Consider the following 23,681-nt stretch of genomic DNA (forward strand, 5'->3'; position numbering starts at 1 on the left):
TCACCATCCACTTAAAACACTCTCTCTCCTGCAAATGTCATCCAGTGACATTTTCCAAGCAGAATCCTATGATTCTCAGAACTTAAACTAACTTTTGCTAATAAATATAATAATTATAACAGTGGCTCGCTATTCTCTGTCACCATCTCCAAGGCATGGAACAAACTTCCTGACCATATCAGGCTTTTAAATAACATACAACGATTCACGTCTACCCTAAAATATGACCTGCCAACTAATAACTATGCAACTGTACCACGCCTAAGTTTGAAATATGCAATCCTATCTCTGTCCTCTATGGATACTATGTATGTGTATTAATATAATATTTTTCATTCTTGTCACACTATCTTGAAAATATGTATTTCCTTAATCTGATATTCTTTGTAAATAATGTTTGCTGAACATTTGCTTTGAAATACTCTGTAAATAATGTTTGTTTTAATTTGAATTGCCAAAAATATTTTTTTCTGTCTTTGTTTTGGAGCTTTTCTCCCAGGTCCTGCTCTGCACTGAAAATGAGCATTTCAGTTCCCAGATGGACTTTCCCAGTAATTAAAAAGCAAATAAATAAGTAAGCAAATTTTTAAATGTAATACTTGACGACTTCCTTTTCTTTGAAACTACTCTGATTTCCGTCAGTACAAAACTACATTCATAACGGCTATAAGCATAAATGTAAGCTAACTGTATTGATCACCTCTGAGAATAATGAAAGGTTACACAAAAAAACAGAATTGTTTTGGGGGAGGGTACAGCATACCATACTTCTCAGTGCAGGAACTGTACTTCCTGCACTCCCTTATTTAATGTAACTGACTCCAAAGTCATTGCACCTTGGGATAAGGACTCATCACCATATAATCCCTTTTGATGTAGTGGGGCTTATGTTTTCATTAACCAGTTTGATAACATTTCATTATGCTCAATAGCAGTTTTGCTACTAAACTTCTATGGAACAGTTTCAGTAAACACTTAGGCATAACCATATGACACCTCTTACATAAAAGTAATTTTAACCTGAATGTGTATGCCATTTCATTTGGTTATTTTTCATAATTTTGTGATCTACAAACTATACCTTCTGTTTTACCTTGCTTGCACTGTTTATTTTAGGTAACTGGTAGTGTTTGAAATCTGTTTTTACTACTCAGGCAATGGAAATGTAATGTTTTATCTTCAGGTTTGTTGCCTTTTCGGCTTTTCCCGGTTAGGGGTCGCCACAGCGGAACTCCGGTACGCTAATGATTGGCAGTAGATTTATATGGTGCTGACTTGCCAGTCCGATGCCCAACCTTCAGTGAAGGCACGCCCATTCACGCATGTCTTTTGGAGGCCACTCGACTGCAGGGAGGACATGCAGACTCCACACAGAAGGCACTCCAGCCGATAATCAAACAGGGGAACCTCTTGCTGTGACATCTGAAAACAGGCATACATGTCTAACACAGCTTATTTAGTTACAAAAAGTATACCCAACTTTAGAATAATAGCAGAGGAAATTCTTACATGTCTTAACCATTCTGCCATTTGATTCAGAAGGTTTCAGAAACCAGAAATATTTGTGAGAGACTACTCAAATGAAGTTACACTTTTTAGTACTTAAATGACTGCATCTATTGACTTGAATCTGAAAAAAAAAGAAAACATTAAAGAAATAAATTGTCTTGAATCATTTTTCCAGAATCCTTCTGAGAAGGCAGAGACATAATAAGGAGTTATAACAATGAAGCAAAGTTAAATGAAGTGTGTGGTACAGCTGAATAACCTAACTCCTCCCTTGTTAAAGCTTAAATTGACACATGCAGATTATACTGATAAAACCTTTGTGATATAGTTAGGGAGATTTGCATAGAAAGCAGTAACAGTGCCATATGTTAGGACTGTGCAACTACATAGCAGGTTCATTGTTTCATTGTGTACCAGGAGTTCCAAGACTTACTGCTCTGACGTGGAGGTAAATATAATTAATACCTCATTCTCACTTAGAGAACTGTACACATCTGCCTGCTTTGGTTTCATTTTGAGCTTCTCTGGTACATGCTTCAGTAAGAACTTGTCAAATATTTCAATGCTTCAGTGAATGTGAAAAATGATGGATCACCTAACAGGTTTTTGACCTATAGCAAAGGAATGATTATTTTTTTTCTACCTTTAGACATGGATGTCAGCAAGATTGTTGCAATGGACTGTGAGATGGTAGGAACGGGATTTTTTGGACATAAAAGTGAACTGGCTCGGTGCAGTATTGTGGACTATTATGGCAATGTATTGTATGACAAATTTGTAAAGCCTGAAGGTATTATAACTGACTACAGGACCCCTGTGAGTGGTATTCGCCCGTCACATATGGAATCAGCAGTTCCCTTCTTGACTGCCAGAAAGGAGGTAAGTACTGAGAGGCTTTGTCTATGTGTTCCATTTCCTATCCTTGCCATTTCATCAAATGAGACTTTATGTGTCTAGCTTCTCCCTTAACTTACTGTTTCAACCACTGAGAGTCAGTGTATAGAGCCATGTTAGTTACTCGTACTTCAGTAGCAGATGAATGTATGGTTGTTTGCTCTGACATGGTATGAGAGAGTGCCTTTTGTTGGAATAATACTGTATTATTTAATTTTTGGTATGCATTTGATTTTGTTGACTACCGTATCCCAATGAATCTACTGCGCTTTCTTAGGAGAGGCCTAGTATACCATTTATACTGGCTACAGAAAATTTGACCAGGACCCTAGAGAACATCCCTTAAACACATATCAGCAAATGCCATGATAGTTTTAACATCCAACCAAACTGCTTTCCAGTCAATCATCTGAGAACTTGGTTTAATATTTCATTAAATGGAAGTTAGGTTGCCCCAACTGTGCTGCTTATATCAGGCACTTTAAGCCATTCTCTTTCATTTTGTCTATTTTGTTCCCTGATCAGAGGATTAGAGCCATGCAGGGAGAACCACGTCACTTATTCCTGTGATATGCCATGCCCCATCTCCCCCTTCCCCACTGTACAACTTATAATGACATCATTATAGTAGAAGCCCCCTTACTTCCATGGTTGTACCTCACTGACATCTTGAGTTGATGCTTTTTTGCCAGCTGTAAATTTCATCAGGGTGTCATCTAGTTGTCCAGCACTTCAAACACCACTTGATCTGATTCTATCCCTGAGAAATGGCCACTAGCAACTTTTCATATTTGATATCTGCCCTTCAGTATCTGGATCTTTTTTCCTTTCACTCTGCATTCTACCTTCTACCTCCCCTTTCCTATTTTGTTTTCTGATTTGCATATGTACAAAAAAAAAAAAAAACTTTATTGCTTATGATGTGTAGAGGGCTGTTATTCAAATCTTAATTTCGCCCAACCAGAAGAATGTTTACTTCCTTTTCTTAAATGCAGCACAAAGCATGATACACGATTGCCAGTAACAAGTATGACTTGAATGGTTTACAAAGTAGTGGTTATTCTAAAATACTTAGGAATGAAACTAATAAATGTTAATAGAGATAATTCGATGAAACATAAAATGCATAGTTGCCAACAGACAAAAGCACACTACCATTTATAAATGTGTATTGTTTACATGCGCAATGTAAGAATGACTCATTCATAAGCAGTGATAAAGCTTACTTTAGTTCTGTGTCTCACATCTCTCACTTTCATTCTGCTGGACATTGACTCTGTAGATATTTTGTAGTATGAATATGAGATCATGAGGACTGCACTACAACTTACGTTACTGGCAACTGGCTGGTTATAATAGTACATTTAAAATTTATTTTATTTACATTGAATTCCGATGAGCACAGCAAAATTAAATGACTTGCACAGTGTAATATTACATGCTTGTGATAGCTGATAGGATTTATACCAAAGTCTCTAGCTACATTGTCCACTACCTTAACCACTATACTCCGTTGGCTTACATCTTGTGATATGATGGAGAGCACAACCTTAAATTCCATGTGCAATTAAAGGTTTCCATTCAATGTAAAGGGTTTTGCTTTGTTTGTAAAAGATTAAGTGATGCAAGTGTTTTACACAACCAAATATGATAATTCTAAAGGGAAATATTGCAGTATTTCTTTGACTTGATGTATCACTATATCTAAATGTCTGAATAAACAAAATAGATACATGTATACATACACACACACACACACACACACACACACACATATATATATATATATATATATATATATATATATATATATACATTTATGTCTGTGTGTGTGTGTGTCTATACATGTATACATGTGTGTGTGTGTGTGTGTGTGTGTGTGTGTGTGTGTGTGTGTGTCTATATATGTATACATATATGTGTGTATGTGTATATATATATACTGTCCTCTTAAAGAAGAAAAAATGTGTTTCTATTTTTTTTTAATGCCTTGACTGTTCTTCATTTGGAGACAATGTACTGTGGCTTTCTCTAACAGATATCTGGCATAGATAACTATAATCTTACATAAAACCCGTATTTGTAAGGTTTTGTGCTAGTATACAGCTCAGCAAGCTCCTGCCTGGTGCCCTGCAGAGTTCCACTGCAGCAAAGTGTCAGAAGATAGACTTTGGAGTGATTAAGTATAATTTTTCTGCATTTTCTTGCTGCCTTTAGTTAATTCCGCTAAAACACAGATTTTCTAGAGTTTCTGTGATTTAAAAGGCTTGTTTTAGCTAAATATTGTACTTATTTTACTGCCTGCACTTTAAAAAAGTCATTTTTGTGTTTAAATTACCTGTTTAACTGTTGTAGGCTACACACTCAAGTGTGATAGCCATTTCTGTGCATTTAAAGTGTTTTTTTGATTGTATCTGCTTTATTTTCTGAAAAAAAAGAAATATATACTTGTTTCCCACCTTTCTAAGCTAGTATAGTCCAGTTTTCAGGTTAGTGCTCAAGTCAGGGCTGTGTTACAAGTTTCTGTGTTTGCCCATACCTTACTTGGATAGAAGGAAGTTTCTCTGTTCACTGTGAGAGAAGGAGCTTTGAGCAGCCTATCTGTCACTGGATGAGTGGTTTCAGCCCAGAAATTAGTAGTTTATTGGCCATTGTGGGCTAATTCCTATCTCTTTCATTTCCTTGCTATAAAACCTGCATTTGCAAGGTTTTGTGTGCTGGGCAGTGCCGGTTAGCTAGGGTATAACTATTCCCGGCTTCACAAAGTCTACTCTTCAATTTTTCACTTGGAACTAGACAAACTTTCAACTTAAGCACTCAAACCATTCACTTTTCATACTGGCACTTGCTCAAAACTCATAGCAAGCACCAATAAACCTTAGCAATAGACCCCCCAATATTGTAGAGAAGGACAAGGCTCACTATTCGACCTTACCAGCCAATCAGTAAAACAGTTCACTGTACCTATCTAGGCATGTCCAAAGGGCAGTTTCAGGTGTACTCTCTGGTCCAACTGATGAATCTGGGCATTTAGAGGAAATGTTACAATTGCATCATGTACACAGACACCCCTCTCCTCCTTCCAACAAACACTAATACATGCGAGAGATGCAATTATATAGCCAAACTGGAGGCTAAGCTCTCTCAACCCAAGACTGGACCAGGCAGTCAAGAGGAGAAGGAAATTACATGCATCACACCACCAGCCTCACATAGACATATGAAACCAGCACCAGCAAAAAACACACATAAATACACAAAAACATACACGGAGGCTCTAAATAAAAATCTGCAGAAGCAGCAGAGACCTCCAAAGCAGACATCCAAGCAATCTCCACCCCAAAACACAAACCATGAAACACATACTTCACAAAACCAGTTTGCCACACAATCACAGCCCTTAAGGCAAAATAACATACCCAACACACTAGTAACAGGTGACTCTATAGTCAGGCACACAGACGTCCCACTCACGAGGCTGAACAAGGAGAAGGTTACTGTTAGCTGCCTGTCGGGTGCCAGGATACACCACATAACACAAGCACTCAGGTCACTTCAAAACAAGTACAAATATGACTCTGTCATTGTCCATGTTGGTGTGAATGACCTGAGCCGTACCTCCCTGGACTACATGAAAAGAGACATGGAGGAGCTCTCTGATCATGTAGCCCAGGCCGGTATAACCCTGACCCTGAGTAGCATCCTGCCCTCACCAAGAATGATACCATGGTATAGAGAAAAATTTATCAATTTCAACAATTGACTAAGCTTCTGGTGTCATTCAAAGGGGATCCAGTGTCTGTCAGCCTGGGATGACATTCTCGATAAGCCATGCTGCTTTGCTAGAGACGGCTTGCAGCTGTCACCCTTAGGCTTTCAAATACTGGCCAAGGCTCTTGCCACCCCCATAGTGCCATTTTTAGGCAAGGCTCAAAAGACCAACCCACCGCTGTAACTTGCACAAGTAACAAAAAACTGAGGTTAATGCTACTCAATGCCAGAAGTCTAAACCTCAAAATGCACACACTCGAGGCACTCCTCAGTATGGAGAAATCGATATATGTGCAGTAACAGAAACCTGGTTTAAGGCTCCAGAGAGCACCCCAGCACTACCAGGCTACAACTCATAACATACATTTCGGCCACAAAGCCCGGACCGAAATACAAAAGGTGGGGGAGTATCCTTATTCATCAAGGATACCCATACCTCCAGGTTAGTGGCACAGCACAATGCTTCAGAGATCATCCATAGGTTCATAGGTAGGTACTAGGCTATCAGCCCTAGCTCCCATACAAGCCTACCCAAAAAATGTACCCTGGCTTTCGCCACCCAAGAAAATTATTTTCCTGTGCCCCTGTTGAGCAGAGCCACAGAAGTGATCCCCGGGGTGAATTTCCCATTTCCCATCCAATCATCAAAGATTTTTCTTGAAGAGTGCTAATGAGGAGCTCTGTTTGACATAGATAGGTAGTCTGTTCCAGAGTATGGGAACTCTCTGGGACAGGAATCTATCCCTCCAGCATGTTCTGTTTATTGTGGTGACAAGGTTATGGACCCTAGAGCGCGTAGCTCGGAGGAATTGGGATTTCTTTAAGTGGAGCATGTCCAACAGCTCTGGGCTTGACATAGCTTTGTATGTTATGCAGAGATCACCCCTGAGTAGGCGATATGTGATGGAGTAAAGCTGTAGTTTTTTGAGACGGTCTGCACAGGACATCTGTTTGAGGCCAGTAATCCTCTGTGTGAGGTATTTCTGTGGTCTTTTCAGTTGTTGTAGATGTCTTGTGAGGTACTACCAAAAGGTGCGCTGTACTCTATAATGGGTCTAATGAGTGATGAGTAGAGGGGAACAATGACCTCTTTTTTTCTGGATGAGAATCCTTATGTGATGAGATGAGCCACATAGAAGGATTTCCTGACCACTGTGGCGATGTGATTATCAAAGGAGAGACTACTGTCCACCTGTGTCCCAAGGTCTCTTATAACATTTTCAGCATTAAGTAGACTACCAGCTATGTGGTTGTTCATGGGTACAGAGTTTTTACCAAAGGGGATGACAATACACTTTTTGGCATTGAGCTTCAGGCCATGGCTTTGACATCAAGTATCTGTCTCAGTGAGGCCCTTTTGTAGTTTGTCCACATCATTAGGAGTTTTGATTATGGCTCCTAGTTTGCAGTCATCTGCAGACTTTGTTAGCCAAAGACCTTCTGTGTTGGCCTGCTCTTCAGAGAAGTAGATACCAAACAGGAGAGGACCCAGGACTGAACCCTGTGGTACTCCACTTGTCACTGGTCTGATGTCGGATTTGGAATCTGCTACTTTCACAGTGTGGGTTCTGTCCGTGAGCCATTTGGCAACCCATCTTGTGACATAGGGATTTATACCTAGTTTAGTGAGCTTATCTATAATTCCAGAGTGGGGGATGGTGTCGAAAGCCTTGGCGAGATCAAGATAAGCTGTGTGAACCATTTTACCCTCATCTATGGCTTTGGTGACTGCTTCAAAGAAGTCATTCAGGTTTAGGAGACATGATCTGCCTTTTACAAATCCAAACTGAGTAGGGTCCAGAGTTTGGAGATTACCAATGTCTTTGTTTATGAGTTCCACGATGATACGTTGCATGGCCTTGCAGACCAGGCTTGTCAGGCTAATGGGGAGGTAGCTCCCGGGGTCCATCGTGGCTCCCCCTTTGTGGAGTGGGATAACTGTTGTGGTGCGCCATTCAGTGGGTACAAAGCCTGAGGTAAGGCTATGATTGAACATGGTACTTAGGTAGGGTGCCAGTTCATTCTGTAGTTCTTGTAGAATGCAGCCTGGGATATTGTCAGGTCCCATGGATGCTGTGTTCTTGGCTTTGGAGAGTGTGTTTTTTACCTGTGCAGCCATGATTATAGGAACTTTGCATTCTTCCGGTATAGAGATGGGCCCCCTAGGGGTGAGAGGGTAAAGTTAGCACTGAACCTATCTGCTAGGATGTTGGCAATATCAGTTGGTTCTGTATATTTAGTGCTATTATGCTGTAACTCAGAGCAGATCTGAGTATTCCCATTTAGATTCTTGACATAGCTATAGAATGCTTTGTGGTTGTCTTTAGAGTCAGTGGCAATTTTGTTTTCGTAACTAGCTTTGGAGGATTTTATGAGGGATCTCAGCTTCTTACTGAGGTTGACCAGGGAGTTCCTCCAGTCATGGGATTTTACTCTTTTTTGCAACAGTTTCTTTCTTCTGTTGTAGAGTTGTGCAACTAACAATGGGCAAAACTGCTATTCAAATTATAGCTTGCTACAGATCACCCACCATGTCCCAGGACCCCCACTCCGCATTCCAGGAAACACTGGGAAACATAAAGGTCCTACCAAACACCTTGATATTGGGTGATTTCAATTACCCAAACAGTAACTGGGAGAACTACTCAAGTACAGACTCCCTTGCCCAACATTTCATAGAATTTATAAACTCAAATGCCCTAGTTCAACTGGTCAACACCCTCACCAGAGGTGACAACATATTGGACCTGGTCATCACCAACATGGGCGACCAGTGTTCCACACCGGAGGTCAACCCCTCGCTGGTTAGATCTGACCATAAACTAATCACTCTGGATATCCACATTCCGCCACCACCCCCAGTATAAGAAACCACTGTGAAAAACTTTTCAAAAGCAAACTTCACGTTACTTAAGACCGAGGTGGGAAGTTTCAAAGCCCCCATGCTAAAGGATAACGCTGTCCAAGCTGCAAAATCCTTTAATAATGCACTCTATGGGCACCTACAAGAATGCATGGAACATGCTATCCCAAACAAAATCAAGACTCACTCCTCCAAGAAAAAGAAACCAGTCTGATGGACCACTGCCATAAACAAGCTATACAATAGAAGGAGGAAACTAGTACAGAAAAGAGTAAAATCTCAAGAAGGGAAGACATCCCTGATCAGTATCAGCAAGAAACTATGTTCCATCATAAAATCATCCAAGGCTAGCTTTGAAAGAAAAGTTGCCATGGACTCCAAAGATAAACACAAGGCATTCTTTAGCTATGTCAAGAATCTAAGTGGCAATTCTCAGATCTGCTCAGAGTTAGTGCAGAATGGCACAAAATACACTGAACTGACTGATATAGCCAACATCCAGGCAGGCAGGTTCAGTGCAAACTTCACCCCCCTCTCACCCCCAAAAGGGCCCATAACTATACCAGAAGAATGTAGTGCCCCTGAAATGATGCTCAGGTTAAAACAGCCCTCTCCAAAGCCAAAAACACAGCATCAATGGGACCTGACGGTGTCCCAGGCTGTGTCCTACATGAGCTCAAAGATAACTAACCCCTCACCTAAACACACTGTTTAAACTCAACCTCTTCACAGTCTACGTGCCCACAGAGTGATGCACAGCAACAGTTATTCCACTCCACAAAGGTGGAGCCACAACGGACCCCAGGAACTATCACCCTATAAGCCTGACTAGCTTGGTCTGCAAAGCTATGGAGCACATCATCATGGATCTCATTAACAGAGACATTGGAAACCGCCAAACACTGGACCCTACCCAGTTCAGCTTTGTTAAGGGCAGATCATGCCTTCTAAACCTGGTGGACGTCTTTGAGACAGTTACCAAAGCTATAGACGAGGGAAAGGTGGTCCACACAGCCTACCTAGACCTTGTAAAGGCCTTTGACACCATTTCCCACTCAGGTATTATAGACAAGCTCACCAGCCTGAACATAAACCCCTATGTCACGAGATGGGTTGTCAGCTGGCTCATGGACAGAACCCACATGTTAAGAGTTGCGGGAGCTAGGTCTGATTCTAAACCAGTTACAAGTGGCATTCCACAGGGCTCAGTCCTAGGACCCCTCCTGTTTGGCATATACTTCTCAGAGGTACAGGCAAGCATAGGAGGATTATGCCTGACCAAGTTCGCAGATGACTGCAAACTAGGGGCTATAATTGACTCTCCGGCTGATACAGACATCCTCCAAAAGGGTCTCACTGAGACAGATACCTGGTGTCAAAACCATGGCCTCAAGCTAAATGCCAAAAAGTGCATAGTTATCCCCTTTGGAAAAAACAAAGTACCCACAAACTACCACATAGGTGGTAGCCCCCTAAATATGGAAGATGTAATAAGGGATTTGGGGACCCAAGTAGATAGTAGCCTCTCCTTTGATAATCACATTGCCAAAGTGGTTAGAAAATCCTTCTATGTGGCCCACCTAATCAAAAAAGGGTTTGCATCCAGATCAAAAGAGGTCATTGGGCCCCTCTATGCATCACTCATCAGACCCATCATAGAGTACAATGCCCCATTTGGGATGTACCTTACAAGACACCTGCAACAACTGGAAAGACCACAGAAGTACCTCACCAAGAGGATCACTGGCCTCAAGCAGATGCCCTATGCAGTTCGAGTGAAGAAACTCCAGCTGTACTCAGTTGCATTCCGCCTACTCAGAGGTGATCTCTGCCTGACATACAAGGTCATGTCCAACCCAGAATTGATGGACATGCTCCACCTAAAGAAAACCATATCCCCTCGAGCCACATGCTCCAGGGATCTAAACCTCACCACAACAATAAATAGGACATGCTGGAGGGATAGATTCTTGTCCCAGAGACTTCTTATGCTCTGGAACAGGATTACAATCTACATTAGGCAGAGCTCCTCGCTAACCCTCTTCAAGAGAAACCTTGACGAGTGGATGGGAAACAGAATGTTTACCCCAGGGATCACTTCAATGGCTTGGCTGGACAGATGCACAGGGAACTAATCTAAGGGGGTGGCGAAAGCTAGGCTAGGCTTATAAATGCCTTCGGGCAGATAGCCTAGTACCTACCTATGAACATATATGTGTGTGTGTGTGTGTGTGTGTGTGTGTGTGTGTGTGTGTGTGTGTGTGTGTGTGTGTGTGTGTGTGTGTGTGTGTGTGTGTGTGTGTGTGTGTGTGTGTACATGTGAATTCTCCTAAATAAAGCAGTCACTGAAATCAGCTTTGTAACTTAAAAATTATATCTATTAAAAAAAAGAAAGATTAAAAGAAAAAAAATCAGCAGTCTAACCTGAATAAATTTACCTTTCATATAGACTTTTTTTTTTTTTTTTACAGAAAAGCTAATTTTACACTTGTATGCAGTGTTCATAAACAGGATTTTGGCACAGTAGCTGGGAAATAAAACAGTACTTACTGAGATCTCTGGATGGCAGAGTAGCTCTCTACTCATTTCCGTTAACAGAGAACAACAAAATAGTTCACCTTCAATTCTAGCAGCAGTGAACAACAAAACTCCTTGTGTTCAGCCAGTAATAAGCTCAGCTGGTTTTTAGCTATCAAGGGTTAGGCCCATTCAGTTTGGATTGCTTTCCCTCTTCATTCTGGCCTATTTTACTCCAAATCATCCTATCCCCTCCTCAGACCCAAAGGTCATGACTCTGCTCTAGAGAAGTGTGCATTGAATGCCCAATTGTGCAATTGTCCCTCATCTGGGTTAATCTCATAAAGGAATCGGTCATCACTATGCTACATGATCTCCCCTCCCCTAGCAGAACCATTGGTTTGAGTCTCAAAAGATGGGGTTTACATCTGGGACAACCCAACTGCATTCTGCTTTCTATGTCCCGTCCAGTATATTATCTTAAATATAAAGGCTGGAGAGGCAATGTCCACCAAGATAACTTTGGGTGGGTGCCCTTCTGTTAGAATATCCATTAAAGAGGAGCATAATCTGTGTCAGGACATACTGTCTCTCCAAGCAGTAATATTTCAAGGTGGTGAGGACCGACTTAATGGCTCTTATCATTACTAAATTCCTGTTCATACAAAACAGTAATATAGTGAAGAATGACCATAAACTTGTGACCTTCTCATTTAAACTCCAAAAGTCTCCTACACCAAACACTAATGACTTTAAGGACTACATACATGCCAACCTTAACATACTATGTGGCAACATATTGGAATTCATTTATGACTGCACCTCCCCTGACCTTGATATAGTAGCAAACTTCACTAAGGAATTCTATGCCCATTTTGAAAAATGCATAAAGCTAGCAGGCCCTACTTGAACCAGGTATCACAGGAAATTCAAAAACAAACCATCAAGCAAAAGAACAAAACTGATTAAATTATTTAGTAAATTTAAAACCCATCTTTGAAAGGATAATATCAAAAGCACTAAAAAAAGGTTAAGAATACTATCAGGCCCACTAAAGGAGCCCATATGGTGGCTTCTGAAGCCAAAGGTAATTATAGATCTTTCTTTAACTATGTTAGAAAACTAAAAATAATACCTTATATTCCTCAAAACCTATTCATAATGGGGCCTTTTATTCTGATCCAACTGACATTGCCAAAACCCTTGTAAACGAATTTAGTGCCAAGTCCAACCTTACTCCAAAGACTTGTATTCAAAGCCCCAAAAATGTTTGAACACCTTACTCCCCCAATTACCTGTAAACATCATTTACTGAAATTGGTAACCAAGACCAAAAGTGCTTCCTCCATGGGGCCAAGCAAAATACCGGGTTGCTTATTTAATAGTATTAAACATGCCCTTGCAGACATACTTCTCAAACTGTTTAACTTAAGCTTAGCTACTTGTTTTGCCCCTGACTTATGGCACAAAGTTGTGGTGATACCCCCTCATTAAGGGTGGCCATAAAACTGACCTGGTTAATTAAAGACCTGTCAGCCTTACAAACCTCATATGCAAACCATTGGAATATATTATAACTAACTTCATAAACTGTGATATTAAGAATCTGGTTAGAACCGACCCTCAGAAGTCTGGCTTTGTGAAGGGTGAATCCCGTCTATTTCATCTTTAAATTTGTTCAAAAGAGTTGCAGAAGCTGTAGATGGTGGCCATGCAGTGCACATGGTGTATGTTGACCAGGCCAAGGCCTTCAACCACATTTCTCTTGCTGATATTATATAAAAGCTAAACTGTTTAAAAATTGACCCATATGTGGTGAGATGGATAGAAAACTGGCTGACAGACAAAACTCACAAAGTGTGAATTGCAAAAGCCTCATCAGAAATTGTTAAAGTGACCAGTGGTGTCCTTCACTGCTTTGTGTTGGGACATCTCTTTTTGGTATTTACTTCCCAGATCTCCAAGATGCGAGTCAAAACATCTGGCTAACAATATCTGCAGATGATTAAACTGGGTGATGTTAAGCCACCCAAAGATACTAAACCCTCCAGAATGATCTTTCCAAAATAAATTATTGGTATGCTAAAATGGGCTCAAACTAAATAATAAAAAGTGCAGTATCATCACTTTTGGTAGGCAATCCGTCCTCTCGCCAGAATATCTGGGCAATACACTCTACAAAATTAAAGTATAGTTAGGGACCTAGGACTCTGGTTGATAAACTCCCTCTATTTTGACCATTTTGTAACAGCAGTTTCCAGGAAATATTTTTATTTAACCCAGCTAATTGCCTATGGAGCATCATCAAGGTCTTAAGATGAAATCACTGTCTTATACTTAGCATCTATTAGGCTGGTTAAGTACAATGACCCCCCTTGGGGATATATCATACTAAGCATATCAAACAGTTAGAAAGACCCAAAGGTTCCTAACCAAAAACATCACAGGCCTAAAGTCCAGAGCTACCAAGAGAGGCTAAAAGCTCTATCCATTTATTCAGTGGCTTACAGACTTTTGAGGGTGAGATCTCTGTCTTACTTACATTGCCATTAGAGACTTGACTGTCCTAGATCTCCTGTTTCTCTACAAGCCCAGTATCTTCACCAATACTAGAACCAGGGACCTAAATCTTAATCACCAGATAAATAGAATGCATTAGAGGGACAGATTTATAGCCAAGCACCTCACAAGTCTCTGAAATAAACATCCTCTGCATGTTAAGCAGTGTAACTTACTATCATATTTTAATCATAAACTAGATGACTAGATGGGGATCCACAAATTTACTCCAAGCTTGACCAATATGGCCATCTTGGAGAAAGGAGGTGTGGCTTTAGGCAGGAACTGACAAATCGAGAATAGTCATGAGATTCAGTGTCCATAAAATATCTATGAATTAATTTCAAATGGAGGTGCTTTTCCATGTCTGCAGCCCGAGAAAGAACTGCAGCTATGTGTACCTCTGAGTTATCCATAATTACTAGGAATTTAATTGAAAAGTCAGGCACTGTGAGTTTGGGCTCTGAGCATAGCATAGCATATTTTTAGATTTCTGAAGAATTGTTTCACCGCATTTGTCCAGTTTATCTACAGTGGAGCCTTTCCTTTAGTTAGGTAAATCAGGAGGCTAACAATACTGGCAAAATAAGGGACAGATTTCTGATAATAGCTAGCCAGGTCCAAAAAAAGCATTCACATGCTTTTTATTAGTTGGTGAGAGCCAGTTTTACACTACTTCCCCTTTTTCAGCCAATGGTTTCCTATCATCTGCCATCACAAACTTGCACTTAGCTCAGTCTAGCCTGATGCAAAGAGTTTAAAATAGCTTGGACATAGAACAAATTGCATATCTTGGTGGGGTATAAGAATCAGCCTTTGGAATATTGTAGGTGCTCCATAGACACTAAAAGGCAACACTTTGTAATGGAAGAGCTTATCAAGTGTAGATGACACCATATTCCTTAGTGTCTGGAAATAGTGGTATTCATCAGCAACTTTTTGTTCAGTCTGAAATGGACAGAAACCTTGCCCAATTTCTCAATCAGTTCATCAGCTCAGGTAATAGGACATGAATCAAATGTAGACATGCTAGTTAGCTTCCTGAAATCATTGCAAAATCTTATAGTCCTATCAGGTTTGCATTCCAATGTAATGGAACTATTGTACTCAATCTGTGACTTTTCTCTATCCTCAGATTTATGCGTCCTTTGTACTTCATCCCTAACTGCTTGGTATTGGAAAGCTGATATTTATAGTAAGTGAACTTTCTGTCCGGGTACAGTTTCTGTGCTGTGCTAAAATAAACAGGTTTTATAAGGCAACTGTGAGAATATCCTTATTTGTACACACAAATTATGCTACTTCTTGGTTTAAAGCACTGATAATGTCCCAACTGTTTTCACTATAAAACATACTGTTGGAACCTTAATGTCCTCTGGAAATGTACTAAACACAGACATTTCAGTAGACGTTTCCCTCCATGATTTCAGAATATTTATGTCATAAAACTGTTCTGGTTTCCTTTCCCCCCTCTGGGTACTAACACAAATACCATGTATCCTGCTTTGAGGTCTCTTGTGTGCATTTCTTCTGTTGTGCTTGCTGTGCCTCCCTCTTCATGTGCTTCACACTGCAGGCATCACAGTTCTGAATGTCTTACAGGTCTGAAAATGAGTTGTTATACTTCTAAATGGGGAGTCTTTTCTTCTTCCCATGTTTTTTTTTTTTTGCTACATCTAGCAACCATCTGGAATATCTCTCACACAACATTTCAAATACTGTAAACTCAGTGGAGGCTTGGATTACTTCTCCTCAACAAACAGAAGAGAAGCTATAACATCAGCTTGTTCCAGTTTTCCCCATCTTCCTCTATAGCCTTTTGCAACATTGACTTTAAAGTTTTGCTAAAGCTTTCATCTAGCCCTTTTGTTTGAGAGAGGATACTAATATCCTTGGCTGTATCACTTAAGGTGGTCTCAAATTTCATGTACTACTATGGATATGAACGGGTTGCCTTTGTCAGTAAACATGCTCAGGGCAGTCCTGCTCTAGTTCTTTTTCTGAGGACTTTACATTCACAGTGATACTGTCTCAAGACATTTTGTTGCCTAATAAATATCTGCTAGGATATGCTTTATATGCATAAGGTCTGTTAATATGAATTCAAAAGGGACCTTTACAATGTGCAAGGGTATCAGACAGTTCTTAAATACAGGGTTAGGTACTGCCTTTGGCACTCAAGGCAGGCAGCACAGTTCTCTTGTTCCTTCACAGTATCAGATTAATAAAATCTAGTCAAGAGTCTCAACCCTGTTTTATCTATTCATAAACAACTAACTAAAGTTTCTTTCTTCTAGTTTTGTTACATGTGTTCTAAAAAATGTTGGAATTAATAACTGGCTCAGTGTCTCTTCATTTTTTAGTTGTTGCATTTAACAGATAACATCTTAACTGGAAGCAGGGATATGTAGTAAATCTATTTTGTTCTTTTGGTAATGCATATGTCCTCTTTATGTTCTCTCAGTCTTGCTTAAGGTTTCATCCTTCAACTGAGCTTTCTTGAATTAAATGGCTTATCTGAAGGTCAGTCAAGTTAGTATTGTCCTCAATATTTTGCTGTGAAGTAGAGGCCTTGGCCTCTTCTTCAAATACAGGTATACATCTTTCCACTTCATCCTCCTGTAGAAAGTGTAACTCTTACAAATATTTTTTTTCCATGAAAGCTGAGTCATTTACCTTCTTTGTCCCTTAGAGTCTTGCTTCTTTTTCTGGGTGGCTCTCAGTTTTGATGTAATAGAGACAAGCTTATATTCCCTTTTTAATTTTTTCTTCATTATGGTAGCCATGTATCCCTTCCTGTTTATGTTCTGTTTCCCAGAGTGTTTCTTAACCAGGAGCTTCTTTTTGTCAGTCTCTGAGCTGTCTTTTTGTATTGTTCTAAGCAAAGCCCTCAACCTTCCATCTCCCAAATGAAGAACACTAGGCCTCATAGTGTGGAACCAATGGGCAAAACGTGGAACACGTACTAATGGCTTACTAACAACTTCAACTAGTAAAGTCATAGGATGGTTAAAATATGCTGGTTTTACTTATAGAAAGGATCTTTTAATGAATTAATATGATTCCTTTCTATTTGCCATGGATATCCATTAAAAATTCCCAGTGCGGAATGTGTCACAGATCCTTTTAATGTGGAACTTTGAGGAACATGAACTTTTTAAGACTCCAAATGAGGTATGTTCCTTGTAATGAGGTACACTTGAGAGGTATGATTCTAAGTGGTGGAACCTTCCCTACAGCGCACTACATTCAATATTTAACAAGAGTCTTTGGATGAAAATTAATATTAGATTTATCTAACCCTTTTGCCCAGAACTGAACCTTCACTTCTTTTGTATCTTGTAATTCTGTATTTTTTATGGTACAGTTTACATCTGGCAGTACCTCTGCCTGAATCTTCTCTTATTGCATCCATTGTTCATTAAACTAAGGGAAATATTGAGCAGTCATCATGAGGCAAATCAGACACCATGGTTTTAAGATAAACCCCCCTCCCCCCAAAAAGTCTTTATATTTATGTTATGGGATATCAAAAACGGTCTATTATTAAGGGCCAACTTGTATGTGCAGCCCGCATTATTACACTCGATGATGTTTTTTACACCGAGTGTAAGTTCATTAAAGAGATGTTTCTTTGTCGAGGGTATCCTGAACTTCTTATTGACGAAATTATAGAAGAAGTGACGATGAAACGTCAGTCACAATTTTACACTCCTATTTTGAACAACTCTGTGGGCTCACTTACACGTACTACAACAGTGGTTACCTCTGTAACTAATTCTTACAGTACATCATTTATAACATCATTTAACTTAAACAGTAGTGACTGTTTTAAAATCATATTGAAGAGTTGGAATATCTTCAAAGGCGATAATAGAGTATTTTCAAGTGTAGGAGAACGTCCAGCAGTGACTTACAGAAGGGGCAAGAACTTGAAGGAATACTGTGAAAACGACAAAATCAGTATGGTTAGAACACCAGGAATGTATAAATGCCAATCTTGCAACTATTGTACTCACATTTTAGAATCCAACAGATTTTTTGTTGACAATCACCAATACTCTCTAAAATTAAGAAATAATTGTAATTCTACAATGGTTGTGTACCTTGCTTTATGTTAATCATGTCCTGCTTATTATGTAGGCAAGACTGAGAGAAAGTTACGTAACCGTATTTATGAGCATGTATATGCAATTAAGAAGCACAAACCTGAAAATGCATTAGCCAAACATGTTGACCAATTTCCTGACCACCACTTCAAATTTATTGTTATAGATCAGGTTAACAGTAAATTACGGGGTGGGCCAGTAGAACTTAGATTAGAAGAATTAGAATTAACATGGCAAATTTGACTGAATGCCTACACTCAACCAGGGCTTAACGAAGGGTGTACTATTAGTAGTATACTAAAACTTAAAAGTTTAGTTCGTTAGATTTTTGTTTAGAATCAGTTATTGACATTTAAAAAGGTTGTCAAATAGTGAATAAAAGTTTAGTCACACAGTGTACAATATAATTACAATCATAGTATAATTTTAAAATTTATACACATATGTATTTTTGAAGTTAATACAAACTAGTAAAGTTGTTTAATGATTTTATGTTCTTGATGTTTTAAGTTATGTGTTTTTAAAAATGGGTGTCACTGTTTGTTCCGAAAAGCTAACCGATTGGTTAACTGATTGTATCTATTTGTATTTAACTTGATTATTTTAACTTGTATATTGTCTGATGAAGTTTGTGTTACACATAAACGAAAAGCGCTTAACCTTTTATTCAGTTCATGTCTTCCTTACTTCGTTGCTCAGAGATTTGTTTTTCCCTTAGAGTCTTGCTTCTTTTTCTGGGTGGCTCTCAGTTTTGATGTAATAGAGACAAGCTTATATTCCCTTTTTAATTTTTTCTTCATTATGGTAGCCATGTATCCCTTCCTGTTTATGTTCTGTTTCTCAGAGTGTTTCTTAACCAGGAGCTTCTTTTTGTCAGTCTCTGAGCTGTCTTTTTGTATTGTTCTAAGCAAAGCCCTCAACCTTCCATCTCCCAAATGAAGAACACTAGGCCTCATAGTGTGGAACCAATGGGCAAAATGTGGAACACGTACTAATGGCTTACTAACAACTTCAACTAGGAAAGTCATAGGATGGTTAAAATATGCTGGTTTTACTTATAGAAAGGATCTTTTAATGAATTAATATGATTCCTTTCTATTTGCCATGGATATCCATTAAAAATTCCCAGTGCGGAATGTGTCACAGATCCTTTTAATGTGGAACTTTGAGGAACATGAACTTTTTAAGACTCCAAATGAGGTATGCTCCTTGTAATGAGGTACACTTGAGAGGTATGATTCTAAGTGGTGGAACCTTCCCTACAACACACTACATTCAGTATTTAACAAGAGTCTTTGGATGAAAATTAATATTAGATTTATCTAACCCTTTTGCCCAGAACTGAACCTTGACTTCTTTTGTATCTTGTAATCCTGTATTTTTTATGGTACAGTTTACATCTGGCAGTACCTCTGCCTGAATCTTCTCTTATTGCATCCATTGTTCATTAAACTAAGGGAAATATTGAGCAGTCATCATGAGGCAAATCAGACACCATGGTTTTAAGATAAACCCCCCTCCCCCAAAAAAGTCTTTATATTTATGTTATGGGATATTCCTACTTGTCTTCATGTACTCACATCACTTATCTGCTTACAAGTTGTTTTATGTTTACAAATATGTTGTGCTTTAACCAGTGTAAATGTGGTCTCTGGGTGCATTAACGCTATTGAGTCTGTCCCTTCTGCAACAATACTGCATTTCATAAGTTTGATGCTTACACAATGACAGAAAGCAGAGTCTAAACATCTAACCATTCACCATTGCCAAACTCCATTTGTATATTCTCTGGCATACCCTGTTTAACATTGCTGAAAAGTATTAACTGTTTTTAACTGTTTGGTATTGCTGTCATTAAATGTACAACACCTGGCTATCTGCCTTTTTTTCCTGGATAATAGTTGTAGGTACAGAAGCATAATTGAGTGAAGGCTTGTGACTAGCCCTTTGTGGATGCAAATCTAACTTCACTTAATAAGAAACACTCCCCCTGCCACAGCTAGTTGTTCAAAAGGCTAAGGATCACACTGGGCTGCCCAATATACTACTAAATTTATTCAAAGCCAACACTTAAATTACTGATGTCAGATTCTAGCCACTTTTTTAATTATGTTAACAAATCTGCTACTTGAGCTCTTAGCTGTTTGTCCATACAAAATATCCATTTAGGAAATTACAGAACTGTGCTTCAGGTGATTCCCCCCAAGTTCTTGCTAAAATCTTCAGGCAATCATGTACATCGGAGTGTCCCAAATCCATGTATGGATCCATGTATCCGTGTATGGGTGATAACAGCTCTGTTCAGGGCCAGCTTTCTCTAGCTGCATACTTTTTAGATGCACCTATGAAAGCCTCCATATCATCCTTTGGTTCAAGCTTCTTCAGGATTGCAATGGAACTCTGGGATCTTGTGGGGTGGATGAGTGGCAAACTAAGGAGAAATTTTGTTGCTGGAGGCTAGTGATCAAAAGAAACATGGCAGCTGTTTCTTTTCCTCCCAAAGGGGGTATCACAGCTGCAGCATTGAGTTAGGTACTGATATCGTCAGATAGTTCATTGTTTTTGGAGATGTGAATGGTGAATTCATCATTCACAATGTATACCACTGTGTAACATAACACTGATACACAGCTGGGACATTGGGTTATTCTGTGATATACTCATGACTACTGCAGTTTGGTTATGAGGGTATGGGCTGATTCTACCAATGTACAATTTTCACTTTAAGGTTTACTTCCCCAACTAGTGTGTTAGTTTAATAAGTGAGGTTTTGCTTTACTTTCCTACTAGTATAATTTCTCAAAAATATCAAAGAAGGTTTGCAAAATATTGACAAATCGTGATGCAGCCTTAAGAAAATTGTTTGAACCTCTCTCTTTTGAGACTGTCTTGTACTTTCAGCACTACTTTTTTATGAAATATGTTTATTTGCACTTCACTGCAAAAAGCTGGTTTGCATTTATGTTCTGAAGTTATTCATGTTATTCATGTGATTACCTCACAGATGTATTTTTATAGTGGCGGAGGACTGCCTCTGCAGAATGCTACATTTTAAACATCATACAAGGTTACTGTGTGGCACAACTGTTGTATTTCAGAGTCCTACAGCTTGCACAGCTCATTCTTCTGCTGTATTGGGCACTGTCAAGGCCAGTACTAGCACAATGCATGCCACTCAAGTATACCTCATTTCGAGGAACATTCCTTATTTCGATTCTTAAAAAGACCATGTTCCTCATTTTTCCAGACTGAATGGGTGGGTCACGCATTTTGTGTTAAATGGTAAACAGTTATATCAATTAATTAAAAATGTTGTATAAGTATAACGTTACAATTTTAACCATTCTGTGAGCTTCTTAGGTGAAGTTGTTAGCAAGCTGTTAGTAAGTGTCACACATTTTGACCATTTGTTTCACATTGTGAGAGGTAGTGTTCCACATTTGTAGATTTGCGGTTGGCAGGCTGAGAGCTATAGAACCATGTATTCCATTCTGGAAAGCATGCAGACAAAAGGATATGCTAAGATAGGCATTGACTACACAATGGAAACTTCACAAAATGGCAAGCCCACCACAGGGACTAGATATGGTGTGAGAGAGTCAATGTGTGATCCTGTGTGTGATGTAAATGGCGGGTTGATTATATCATTTGGATGCATCCCACTGCTATGGGGCAAGTAAGAGTGATGGAAGAGGATATCAATGGAAAAAAGGGTGAATGGCAGCTAAAAGTAGAGGGTGTGATTCAAAATGTGGCCCTAGAACATATGACTGGTAAGAGAGGTTGAGTGCAGGGATAAAATAAATATGGAAGAAAGGCTTTGATAGTATGTGTATTGAAGAACTGCTAGATGAAGGCTCAACATAACACTGTGGTAAAATGAGTGGACAGTGGTCTTCTCCTATTATCACTCTTGAATGTTTGTAGATATTTTTCATACTTCTTCATCCACATAACATATTTAGGTGTCCAAAGCATTTCTTTACATTGCCAGCCTATTTTTGGAATGATATTTCAAGTACTAGTAAAGGACCAGCCTTTACTTTGTGATAATTCTGTTGTATGGGTATTTGTATTGTTTAAGTTATATATGGAACTGTAAGAAACAGCTAGGAACATGGCTAGTGTTACTCTGAATGAAAGCATGGGAGATAAAATATGGCGTTGCAAAAAATGTAACACTATCTTACGTTCACTGTGTCTTTGCCTAGCATTTGTATCTGAAAGGCCTTGAACTTAAAGGGACATACTCTTTGTGGAGATGGGGGCACACCCAGCTGTACATAGTCTTTTGTAGGAGTAGATACTATTCAGTGCCAAAAGCAAAGGAAACCTTAATAATGTTTCACTGTAATTTTTGTTGTAGAAATAAAGGGTCAAAAGTAATGCAATTTCCTGACTCTAACAAATGACACACAACTACTGTCAGAAGATAGTGTATTTTTGGTATGAATTACATTAGTATTTCAACTTTTATATCAACTTCTCCCATTAAGATTAGCTAGAACATGGGTATGCAGAGAGCTGACATCATCCCAGTTCCAACTTTTTGTGTGCTTGAAATATGGAACAAGGTTACTATGAAGCGTCATGTTTTGGAACCTGATGCAACATTTCTTTATGTGTGTGTGTGTGTGTGTGTGTGTGTGTGTGTGTGTGTGTGTGTGTGTGTGTGTGTGTGTGTGTGTATCTATCTGTATATAGATAAACACACACACACACACACATATAAATACATATATATATATATATATATATATATATATATATAGATATATATATAGATATATATATATATATACACACACACACACACACACACACACACACACATATATATATATATATATATATATATATATATATATATATATGGGTCTACTTCTCTTTACTGAATGGACATTTCATCGAATTTCACATAACCAACATTACTTCTGCAAAAACTATTTCAAAAGATCATTTTTCCAACAGTCGTTTTAGTGACTGACTTACTGTGCTGCTGGTGGTGAGCGACATATAACTGAGCAGCTTTGATGTACCTTCATGATCACCATACCGGTTGTGTGGAATGGCAGATAAGCTGGTAGTTTTAGAAATATGTAGCATTTTAAAAAGTAGCTTGAGAGCACTTGCAGATTTTTATTGGAGATCGCACTACAATGTGGATCGGGAAATCAACCCTTGTTGTCACTGTGATACTACCTCTGAGCTTTTATATATAATTTGCAGGGGGTGTGGTAGAAAAAAAAAAGATAGAAGGGACCTGGGTGTCTTACTGCAGATGAAGTGATATGGCCTTTTCATATTGTGGGAGTTGAGCAGCACAAAGGCAGGAGATTAACAGAGGTTTGACAAACTCTGCAATGAGCACAGAGGTATTGGAGCAGGGTGTCCAGGACTTAGGCTGCCTAGAACTAGTAGCAGAGATGCTTGGGATATGGTGTGCTTACAATTTAGCT

At 39.1% G+C, this 23,681-nt stretch overlaps 1 protein-coding gene across 5 annotated transcripts in view; it reads left to right on the plus strand.

Moving 5' to 3' along the window:
* LOC122807255 (interferon-stimulated gene 20 kDa protein-like) overlaps nucleotides 1-23,681 on the plus strand; it is a 457,143-nt gene that overhangs the window by 103,439 nt on the left and 330,023 nt on the right. For 3 of the 5 annotated variants that reach the window (XM_044078354.1, XM_044078350.1, XM_044078351.1), the window contains exon 2: nucleotides 2,159-2,388. In XM_044078354.1, coding sequence (XP_043934289.1) covers nucleotides 2,161-2,388 — 228 coding nt within the window. In that variant the 5' untranslated portion in view covers nucleotides 2,159-2,160. Of the gene's footprint in view, nucleotides 1-1,869; nucleotides 1,958-2,131; nucleotides 2,389-23,681 lie in introns of those variants that run through there. The other 2 variants (XM_044078352.1, XM_044078349.1) reach the window with 2 other exon arrangements.

The sequence above is a fragment of the Protopterus annectens genome, chromosome 7.part0 (genome assembly GCF_019279795.1).
Source record: "Protopterus annectens isolate FY-2018-M chromosome 7.part0, PAN1.0, whole genome shotgun sequence".
In the NCBI taxonomy this organism is placed as follows: Eukaryota; Metazoa; Chordata; order Ceratodontiformes; family Protopteridae; genus Protopterus; species Protopterus annectens.